Raw genomic sequence first — 11,565 nt, 5'->3', positions numbered from 1 at the left:
TTTGTAGTAGTATTGAGAGTTGATTGTTGTGGTTTATATCTACTGGTCATGTGTGATGATTGTTTTTGGTGTGAAGCAAAAGAAGAATGAAATGCTTTCACGGAATCTAGAGGGATGGAGTTCAGTAATCAAGAGGATTTCTGGCTGTTTGATAACTAGTTTGGAATGCAGTGAGAAAAAGATTGGTGATTCATGCAAATTTTAGACTAAAAAAGTTCAACTTCATGTCGATTATTGAACTAAGCACTCCAAAAATTTTCAGAAAATTAATCATACAATGCAAATATTTTATTATCTCATCAGAGGAAGCTTTTCGAGCCAATGATGCACAACTTAACTGGAACATCAAGCGATAGAAACATGGGAAAGGAAATGCAGAACCAGAACAGAATGATAACAGTAAAATTAAAGAGGGAACAATTGGATGTTCAGGATGTACGACTGCTGGAATCAAGCAATTCCCCTAATGCGAAGGTGTGAAACTGATTCACCAAGGGTGGATTCTGAATTGACAGCTCCTGAGAAACTTGTTGCATACTTGGTCGAGATTGTGGACTGGCATGTAAGCATGTAGATGCTAGTTTTACAATTGAGACCAGTTTTGCTGCTACTTGTTTCCTAGGAGGTGGGAGACGCTGGTCCAACAAATCTTTCAGCAGTAAATGATTGACGGTTGCTGATGATGAGCATGATGGCGAGTAGGAAGAAAATGATGATGACAAGGAAGATATGAGATCCCCAGGATGCCTTCCCATGAGTGTCTCCGATGTCACGACTCCGAAGCTGAAGACATCACACTTTTCATTCACTTTCATGGTGTAAGCAAGCTCTACAAAAGAAAGATATCTATCAGAAACAGTGAAACTGAATTGCGTGAATACCTTTGGAATTTCAACTTCAGCTTCCTCCCATATATAGAGGAGTAATTATCTTACTACTAGAAGTTAAGCAAAATGAAACAAGATTATCCAGATGTTTAAGGCCTGCCTTGCAGGTTTTGTTCAACAGAGCTAATAGTCCATGTGCGATTCTCATCTTTTTTGTTCCTCTGAGGAGTGCTTTTAGGCCTTTTACTTTGAAGCTGGAGTTATCTAGGATAATTAACCATTAAAAAAAATCCCTTTTTGGTGACTGAGAAATAGAGATGAAAGCAAAACTGATTGCAAAGATCAAATTTTGCTAATTTCCTTTGTATTGTTGACTAACTTCTGGTTGGCTTATGTTGAACAAATCAGGTATCCAAGTTCAATATTGTCTGGTTTCGGTCTTAGCATTATTATTTCACCAAATTTTCTAATCTAACATTTTCAAATTGCAGCTTAAAAGAGCCAAGAAAACATAAACCATGCATAAAAGAAGAAAAAGATGGAAAGAAAAGAAAACTAACCGGGAGCTGAGTAACCAAAAGTGCCTTGAAATGAGGTCCAATTGGATGAGTCAGGCTTTAGAAGCCTGGCAGCGCCAAAGTCTGCTACATGAGCCTCATATTCTGAGTCTAGTAGAATATTCTTGCTTGAAATGTCACGATGGACTATGGGAGGGATGCAGTCATGGTGCATGTAGGACACAGCATTAGCCACGCCTTTAATGAAATTTATCCTCTTAATCCAATCAAACTCCATTGCTTGTTCCTTAGTGCTCAGTATCTTCTCCAGGCTTCCCCCTTCCAAGAACTCGTGCACCAGAATTGAGTGGCGAGGATGAGAGCAGAAACCATAAAGTTTCACAACATTGCGATGGCGTATTTCAGTCAAGGCACGAATCTCACTGTGAAAAGCTTTTTGGTCGGCCACCCCACCTTCCGGAAGTGGGTGAAGCTTTTTCACAGCAACTATTTGGCCATCTGATAATTGAGCTTTGTAAACGCTTCCATATCCTCCGACCCCAATGCAATATTTGGAGTCAAATTCTTCAGTTGCTTCAATTATGTTTTCGTACATCATTTTCCCGTCATAGTTGCAAATTGCAAATAGATTCGGACTTTCTACCATCTTGGGCGTGTTCTCAGTATTTCTCTCTCTTTGTTTGATACAAGAAAGAATCCCGAAGACAACAAATACAAGAAGTAGTGAGCATAAAACAGAGACCACAGTTGCAATCACAATTTTCCGATCAAGATTATGGTTTACATTTGAAGAACATGGTTCCAAATCTGTGATATTTCCGCACAAAGCTTTGTTGTTTCTGAAAGCCTCAAAAGAAGCCTCATGAAAGGCCTTATTGTTTGGAAGAGGACCCTCGAACTGATTGTAAGATATATCAACAGATATCAAGCTTAACATATCAGCAAAAGTTGATGGAATAAAACCCAAGAGCTTGTTGTGTGAGAGGTTCAGCTTTTCCAAAGTTTTCAAGTTCCCAACCTGGTACGGTATTTCTCCGATCAGCAAATTTTGACTGAGATCAAGAATTTCAAGAAAGGACAAGCTGCCAAGCTCTGACGGAATTTCTCCACCCAATCTATTGCTGCTCAAATTCAGTTCTATGAGCTTCTCACACAAGCTCAATTGTCTTGGGATGGAGCTGTTTAGGTTGTTTGCTGCCAAGTGAAGATTCGTAAGATCAAATAGCTTTCCAATTTCTGGAGGAATACTGCCTGAAAGATGATTATCTTTTAGCATAAGTTCGAACAACAATCGTAACTCTCCCAGTTCCTTTGGAATCTCCCCAACTAGATTATTGGAAGAAAGGTCACATACGTGTAGCTTAGTTGCCTTTGCAAGCTCTGAGGGTATCTCACCGGAGATATTATTGTTTGAGAGCTTTAGGCTTGTTAGATTGTGGCACTGGCCCCATTTTGGTGACAGCTCACCATAGAATTTATTGTAACTCAAATCTAGATAGTCCAAGTTCGGGTATATGTCTAAATCTTCAGACAAATTCCCTGTAAGTTGATTGTGTTCAAGCCGAACTCTGTATAAGCTGGTACAGTTCTTCAAGCTCTTTGGGATTGGACCTGTGAAAAGGTTGTTGTGTGCAGTAAAATCTTCAAGTGCTCTACCAAGGCACACCTGTTGTGGTAAATGGCCAGCCAAGTAGTTTTCGGCGAGTTGCAAACTTTGCAAACGTGTAAGATTATTCATCTCTGCTGGAATGAAACCATGGAGATCGTTGTTGTGCAACATTAAGCCGACAAGAGATTGGAGCTTTCCTAATTCCCGAGGAATTGATCCATGTAACTTATTATGATTTAGTATTAATTCAATGAGATTTGTTAAATTTCCGATACTAGAAGGAATAAATCCTGAAAGTTTGTTATGGTTAAGGTAAAGATATGACAACTTTTTCAAGTTTCCTATCGAAGTGGGAATTTCACCCGTAAGACTATTATTGGTCAAATAAAGATGATGAAGAGATCTCAGCATTCCAATTTCTCGAGGTATGAGTCCTGAAATTTTGTTGTTCATAAGGCGAAAATATGATAAGTTAATTAAGTTTTTAATAGAGATTGGGAGAGAACCAATCAGATTATTTTGAGAGAGGTCAAGTTCATTCAGAGATTTCAGCATTCCAACTTGTTGAGGTATAGCACCAGAGAGCTTGTTATTGAACAAGTAGAGAAAGAATAAGTTTGTCAAGTTTCCTATAGAATGAGGGATTGAACCTATCAAAATATTTTCTTCCAGATAGAGCTCAGAAAGAGACCTTAACTCTCCTATTTAAAAGGTATATTTCCAAAAAAATAATTAGAAAACAAGCTGAGGTAAGTCAGTTTAGATAAGTTACCAATATTTGATGAAATGGTTCCTGTGAGAGAATTGTTAGACAAATCAAGCCAATTAAGAGACCTCAACATTCCAATTTCTTGAGGTATGGGACCCGAAATTTTGTTGTTAAAAAGACGAAGATCTGATAAGTTACTTAAATTTCCAATAGAGTTAGGGAGAGGATCGACTAGATTATTATCAGAGAGTGTAAATTTGTATAGAGACTTCAGCATTCCAACTTGTTGAGGTATAGCACTAGAGAGCTTGTTGTTGAACAAGTAGAGAAAGAACAAGTTTGTCAAGTTTCCTATAGAAGGAGGGATTGAACCTATCAGAATGTTTTCTTGTAGATAGAGTTCAGAAAGAAACCTTAACTTTCCTATTTCAAAAGGTATATTTCCATAAAGATAATTGGTAGACAAGCTGAGGTAGGTTAGTCTAGATAGATTACTGATATCTGATGGAATGATTCCATTAAAATGATTGAAAGACAAATCGAGATAAGTCAGTCTAGATAGTTTACCAATATATAATGGAATGAATCCATTTAGAGAATTGTTCCATAGATCAAGAACTGCAAGTGTAGGGAAAGAAGAGAAGCTAAAGTCATGAAGTGTACCTATTAAACCGGAATTTGAAAGGTTCAAATGGCTGACCCTTCCAGACTTGTCACAAATGATCCCAGTCCAGTAGCAAGTGTCATTTCCAAGCCAAGAAGACAGGACAGACTGACTTCGATGATCAAGACTAGCCTTCCACTTAAGAAGAGCATTCGCTTCCTTCTCTCTTGTTGATTCATCTCTAGGAACTGAAGAATTTGAAACAGAGACAGAAACGAAGACATGGAAAGAAGAAAGCAGCAGGAGGGTGAAGAAGAACGAGACTCGGAAGGACAAAGATGATTGTCTGATCAAAAAGAGTACCATATCTTCGATTGCAGGAGCAGGTTTTTGTTCTAATGAACTTTAAATGGAAAATTGTTACTCAGAATCTGAATGAAGTAGTATTTAGAGGAAACGAGGGAATCCTTTCACTTGGGAAGTCAAAGTCTCCGTGAACACGCGGTGTTTGTGGGGCTGGAAGATATGGTGGTCTTCATTCTTACTAATCTTGGTCAGAGGAAGGGTTGAATTCCACTTAAGTGCCATCACATCAGAGCTAACGAGACACAGAAGATTAATTACAAGCAATTCTGTCAACATTCAACGATGGAAAAATGGTTGTTCATTAGCAAGGATGGCTTTTCCTGATGATGATCCAGGACACGGAACATATGTTTCTTCACACGTGCAACCATTGAAACGCCCCTCCCTACCATTGGAATATGATAAGAGGCCTGAGCATTCTAAGCTATACTTGGTTAGAGAAATGGGAATCCATAGGCATAATGAAGCAGCAAGCAAGCTTTACAGTCATAACATTTCTCCAGCAAGCCTTGCAACTCCTATTCCAAACTGGAATGTGTGTGTATTATACATTGTTTTCAGATCTGCCAATCGAATACAATTTAGATCAAAGTAACAGCATTTTAACAAATCAATCTGCGTCTTCAACAGTAAAATCAGGCTCAGGAGGCTTTTGTAGTTTCACCAACTCCTTTGCACTCTTAACATTCCGATTTTAATGAATACCACGAAGTCCATTTGCTGCAAACTTGGAAGCTAAGAAAGTGGACTGTTATTGCGGGTTCCATCCGTCCCTTCTGCTGCTTCTTCTTCCATCCTACAAGGATCCATGCTCTTCCTCTCGGAATAACGCCGCCAAGCAGCTTGGATAAAGAATATGAGCTCTAAGGACAAAATTTGTTATGTTTAAACTCATTTGAATTATTTAGTATTTTACTTAGATTAAGGATTACCATTGCTAATTACAATTGATTAGTCAGAAACATATAATTATACTACATATTTATATGTTTATGGATCCGTGCAATACTTTAACTTATGCTCTCATATAATATATGTAGTTATATTAGTCTATTATGGAAACAACATATGAAAATAAGTTATATTTCCGTTTGATTAACATTTTTGACAAAGCCTGAGTGAAGATTCCAAAATCAAAGGGAGGATTATCATTATTGTCAGCTGCTGGGAACTAATCATTAAGAACAGAATCTCCGATGCCATCCCATATGCTATAACCGTCCATCTGCTGCTTCCCACAGTCGAGGAAATTATTTTTACATTTATCACTTCTGCCAGCATGTACATCTACAGCTACCAAGTATCAGAATTCCCCTACCATCTAAAACGTTCATCCAATAAAAATACAGATCAAAAAATAATTGCTTGAGTAACCATATTTGCGTAAGAACAGGGCTAGAACAGGTTATTAGGTCAAAAAGTTTTGCCCCAGAGACCAAATTAGCAAGAAAGACCGGTTCATATGGCTTCTACATTATAATATTTGTTCTTGGACCCCATACAAATTTTTCGTTTAGTGCCAAATTCTATCCCCAGCCTTGACTTTCAACAGGAAATTAGAATTGGAATCAGCATATAGAAAATTCTAATGGAAACCAAACATTTAGCAGGAAAAGATTACAGAGACTTGGTAAACTAACTTGTCTTGAGTTCACTGAAGTGAAGTTGGGGTTCTGCAATCCTATTTGCTTTTAGGTAGCTTATTGTCGGTGCAAAGAAGCTAGTTCCGGCATTCAAGTCTTCTTGATCTTTTCCACTAGCGTAGTCAATACTGCAAATTGCACGTTTTGGTGGAGAATTCTGCAACGTTTCAGTGAGTCCACTTTATGGAGTCAATTCCAACTTGAGGCATAACCTTCTTCTTTTTCCTTTAACACGGTAAAAGACTAATTTCCAGCCTGGCGTACTCCATATTGCACGCCATAAATTGCTGGAATCAAGCATGCATCATTTCGTCCTACAGCTGCCAAGTACCAGAATACAACAACAAACACGGCCTGTGTTTGTTGCCAGTACATCTGAACCATTTGAACTATGAAGAAATCTCCAAACAACAATCAGTATAGGCAGCCATCCCTCCCTAATATAATAATACACGTATAATCGACCTTGAACATTCATAATCAAGCAGCGACAGGACAACACTTTTCTGCCAGTTTTTTTCACTGAAAAAGAACCTTTGCAGGTTGTATCCATTCTGTATTAGGAATTTGGAATATTTAAACCTTGCACTGCATGTGTTCAAGGGCTTAATTCTATACTTACTCTACGAGTCTTACACACTTTATAACATCATTCATATATCCTTACCATCATGACTTTTGACTATAATTCACTTCTTATCCATTAATATTGAAAATGGACACTCCGTTCTACCATACCGTTTAATTAATTACTCTTTGCTCAATTATGTGAGATGAATTTCATACGTATTTTACCTCTACATCTATTATGTGTTTGTTTTTAAAGGATTAAACAGTTTTCATAATTCTTTTTCTCTTTCTTTTCACTTGAGCGTGACGACTAGCTCTTTTTCCCTCCAATTCTTTCTTCTACACATCCACACTTATTTTTTCATCCGTTCCTCAAATTCCCTCCTCTCCCTTTGTCTCCTTATCGACTAAGAGAAAACCATTCTTGTCATTCCCCAATCCTGACATGGTCATATTACCTTGAGACTAGGTCCCAAAGTAATACAAAGCCTTTCCTTTCATCATACTTGTAATAGTCCAAAATTTAAAGTCGTAATAATGATTCTATTCCAACATATTGGTATAATTAATGATTAAGATTTGACTAACGCTCTCCAAAAAAAATAAATAAATATTTAGAAACTTAAATATCTATTATACATAGTATACGATTCAAAGAAGCTAACAATGTCTTGACACTAGGACAAACTTCTCAATTTATTCTCTTAGCTCCTATGATCTTAAGGTTCATATATTTAGTCGTCTGAAAAATATAATGAAGGAATAAGCAAACCACGGCTCAGCAAGTATAGCCACACACACCTTACCGGATCAAGCATTGTTTTCAATATAACATATAGATCATTTAAGGACATTTCAATAAATCATGCTTCTAAATAGTTAAAGAATCATTATATACAAAAATGGATAACATCGTGAGGTTTTAAATCATTGATCATCATATATCATTTTTGAAATATCATTCTAGCAAATCATAGATTCAATCTTTTAAATTCGTAAAGTTTCATTATCTTAGTTACTGTCACTATTATATCCTATGACAAGGGCTGTATTGACTAATCATTTTCATGATTGTTACTAACTATTATATCTCATTAATAAGGCCGTTTGCTAACTATTATATCTCGTTAGCAGGGCCGTAGAACTAGTTTTGGTGTCGATTATCCCATTTTTTAGTGATTATTTCGTAGCTCTTAAAACATTCTTTAAAGATGATCAAAAGTTTTCTTTCGTTCATAAATTGATATTCATCACATAAATCAATCAAAGTATTCATAGAATAATATTCATCATATGTAAAACTCAAATCATTTGAAAATCCAATTTTCCATCACATGAGTAAACCAAATCATTCAAAAGTCAATATTCATCATATTATTAAGCTCAAAACAAAAGATAATCATATACTTGACTTTATTTTCAATATACTAAAATAATTAAATAAAACATTTAATTCATTTAAGAAATATACATATACGATAATTTCGAAACAAGATGTGTGAAGATATACGTATCTCCCTTCATTCTAACAAACTCACTTCCTTCCAAAATACTCAAAAGCCTAATAATAATCATTTAAATATAGTAACAATCATCTAACTCTCTAAAATTTATTTATTATCCAAAACTACACAAAATAATCCAAACTCTCCTAAATCAGAAATCTAGTAGCTTGCACATCATTTAGTAAAATAACCATATCTTAAGCTATGAAACTCGAAAATGAGATTCGTTTAGTGCGTTGGAAACTAGACTTGATAAGCTTTCTATCCTTATAAATCTCAAAACTTCTTTCACTATAGGAAAAGTGCAGAAAATTTTTGAAATTGCCTCTGGCATTGCTGTCAGGCAGTTTGCACTGTCTTTACAAAAAAAAAAAAATCATATCTTTGCATAAAAAACTCGGAATCCACTTCCATTTTATTTTTTAAAAAATAGAGTTATGTAGCTTTCCAACCGTATATAACTCAACTAGTGAAACTCCATAAATCATTTCATAATTAGACTCAAAGTGACTCTACAGTGCATGATACTTGATGCTACAAACAGATTTTCCTTTTCAATTTCAATCCAAATTTTTGTAAATCAATGATATATTTTTCTTCGATTTAAAAGAGGATTTTACTCATCTTGTAATGATCGATCTAGAAGCAACCTTCGAATGCTTATCCGTCAAGTTGTTCTTGAAAATCCCCAAATCTTATGTAAAAGTATATAGTTTTAGGTTTTTTACATTAAGGTGACCGCCTATGTTCAAATAGTATATTTATATTAACCCTAATGAAATTTTAATTACTTCAGCATAAGAAAGTAATTTAGGCCCAATTATTTGTAAAGGCGTATCTGTTACTGTTTTTTTTTTTTTTTTTATGTTAATACTTCAGTCCAAATATTATTTGGGCTGGGGTATTACAGTTCAACGCAACCTCAACAAGCAACTCAATGCACTGATTCAAGCCTCTATGCAGAACCCCTTCACATCGTCAGATTGCAACACAACGCCGTTCGAATTGGTGAATGTGTTGCGAGGGCTTTGTCTCGGCGATAGCGGCGTAGGAGAGGAAGAGGTTTGTGATGAGAGTCCGACGAGCGTGATGGAAGGTGTGGTAGATGTGGAGAGGGTTATGTTGCCAAAAGGAGCATATATGTTAGGTTGAATGGTTATCTAAAGATGATGAGTCATGTTGGAGCGAGTCACCGTGGTAAAACTCGGGGCCAATTAGGCCTGAAAATGGCACTCAACTCATCAGCTTCTCATATCAAGTCCTTTCTTTTTTTTTTTGAATGCTTGACTCAATGGGTCCTTCATCTGTATTACCGCATTAAACTTGCCTAAAGATATCGTAAATTTGCAAAATAACTCAACAAGACAATACTGTTAACTACCTGGAAAATAGTGGACCAGAAAAGGAGAAAAAAGACCAGCATCTCGAAACTTTAAAAAAAAAAAAACGCAAGCAAGAAAGCAATCTTGGTTTGTCTCGATCCAAAACCAAAATGTGTTCAAGTGTAATGCTGGCATACGTGGACAGAATGACACGTGTGGTCAAACTGAATTTCATGCAAACTGGTTTTTGGTTTTTGGAGCTCAAAGCTCTCTACATGTAATGTTGTATGGAGTGATAATTAACATGTTTTACACTTGCCAGATTAGTAAGAACAAGTGTTGTTTTTATGAAATTAAAGCTTGTAATACTCATGTGCATAAGTGTTTCATAGCTGAAATGAAACAAATGCTTCGAGTCTTACATACAAAATCACCTCTGTCCGTCCCTTTTCTAGTGTTCACTAACAGAGCACAGTTCTTTGAAGCTATTCCCTCGTTCTTCACTCAAATTTAACAGAATGTACAATGAAAGCTGCAGTTTCTAATCGCCAAGAGAAGTCGTCAGGCGAAGATATTGGTAAAGACTTTTGCTTCTCTTGGTCTGAAGGCTTATCTATGGTGGTGTATATGCGAGTGTGTTTGGGTGGATTTTCCGGGTTCAAAGCCATGGAATGTATCCACATATTTTGGAAAGCCAACAGGAAGAAAAGGTGAAATGCATCACCTCTGTGTCTATTTTCATTTGCTCAGAGAATCTTGGCCTTACAGTTTGTGATACCCTTTATCAAGTGCATTGCAGGAGAGTGTATAAAAAAGTCATCCTTATTGTAAACAGCCTTAGACTTGAATCTTAGATAAAAATCATGTTGTCATCCTTTTTGTAATCATTACTGGCGTCATGCTGTAACTTTAGCTATTCTAAGTGGAACAGATATCTGTTATCTGGTATTTCTTTTCAATAACAGAAAAAGAGAGAAGTCGCCAACAGCTCCGTGCAAGTACCTCATCGCTCGGATCAGTTAGAATGGGTGCAAGCACTACAACTCGTCAGATTTCAATTGCGACCCCATGATCAGCTACACGCTGAATTTCGAGGATGAGTCGTGCCGCGCCGACAAGCTTCCCTTTATCAACCTCACTTCAAGGCTTCTCGCCACGCCGGTGCGAATGACAGCAGTCAAGTTTTAGAGGCGACCTCAGTGTCAGTCAGGAGGGAGAGAGAGAGGAGGTAAGGCTGCCTCCGCTTCCTCGTCTTCCACGCGCCGCCGCATCCCAGTCTTGGCTCTCCTCATCCGGGAACTTTTCCCCGTAGTCAAGTTTTCTGACCTCGTCAACGCGACGGAGATCAGTTTAATGGTTATTCTTTCACTTTTGCAACATGTGATGGTTGTTTTGGACGTGAAGTCAAATTCAAAATCACGTGAAAGAAGAAAAATAATAGGGACAGGTATTTTAGTCATTTAACAAAATCAAAAATATTGTTTAAAATTTTGGAGTGGATTAAAAGTGAATTATAATCAAAAGTTAGAGGTGTAAAGGATATTTCACCGTTCATATTACCAGTAGATATAGTTGCACACATAAACAAGAAGAAAAAACGATCAACATTAGGACATCATATGGATTTGGGTTATTTTGGGAATGTTGATGATGCGGCACAGAAGAAAGAAGATGATGGCCAAGATTGGATACTTGCTAGTCGAAATGTCACGATTAATGAGGGAAGTAAAAGAAGAATGGAAATCCTTTCATGGATTCTAGAGGGATGGAGTTTAGTAATCATGAGGATTTCTGGCAGTTTCATAACTAGTTTGGCATGCAATGAGAGAAGATTGGTGATTCATGCAGATTTAGACTAAAAATTTTCGTTATTGAACTAACCACTCAAAAAA

General features: G+C 36.7%; 1 protein-coding gene across 2 annotated transcripts; it reads right to left on the bottom strand.

Moving 5' to 3' along the window:
* Window positions 1-255: 255 nt before the first annotated feature.
* LOC18587837 (uncharacterized) lies at window positions 256-4,692 on the bottom strand. 2 transcript variants are annotated; one of them, XM_088809581.1, is made up of 3 exons: window positions 3,727-4,692; window positions 1,388-3,583; window positions 256-829 (listed from the first exon to the last, which is right to left on the bottom strand). In XM_088809581.1, exons 1-3 carry the CDS (start codon window positions 4,631-4,633, stop codon window positions 429-431), a joined length of 3,504 nt encoding a protein of 1,167 aa, XP_088665707.1. In that variant the 5' UTR covers window positions 4,634-4,692; the 3' UTR covers window positions 256-428. The 2 variants fall into 2 exon arrangements, with proteins under 2 accessions (XP_088665707.1, XP_088665708.1); XM_088809582.1 differs by having other exon boundaries at window positions 1,388-3,645; window positions 3,789-4,692.
* Window positions 4,693-11,565: the final 6,873 nt, after the last annotated feature.

Source organism: Theobroma cacao, chromosome 9, assembly GCF_053813885.1.
Source record: "Theobroma cacao isolate CCN51 chromosome 9, ASM5381388v1, whole genome shotgun sequence".
NCBI classification, from domain to species: domain Eukaryota; kingdom Viridiplantae; phylum Streptophyta; class Magnoliopsida; order Malvales; family Malvaceae; genus Theobroma; species Theobroma cacao.
This window is presented reverse-complemented; position numbering and strand designations above follow the sequence as displayed.

Coding starts and splice junctions, on each gene's coding strand:
- LOC18587837 (XM_088809581.1), bottom strand. CDS start 4,633: ATGGTACTCTTTTTGATCAGACAATCATCTTTGTCCTTCCGAGTCTCG. Junction 3,584..3,726: donor AACCATTTCATCAAATATTG/GTAACTTATCTA, acceptor CTCATTCTATAG/GAAACTTGACAAACTTATTC. Junction 830..1,387: donor TTTTGGTTACTCAGCTCCCG/GTTAGTTTTCTT, acceptor TTTCTTTTGTAG/AGCTTGCTTACACCATGAAA.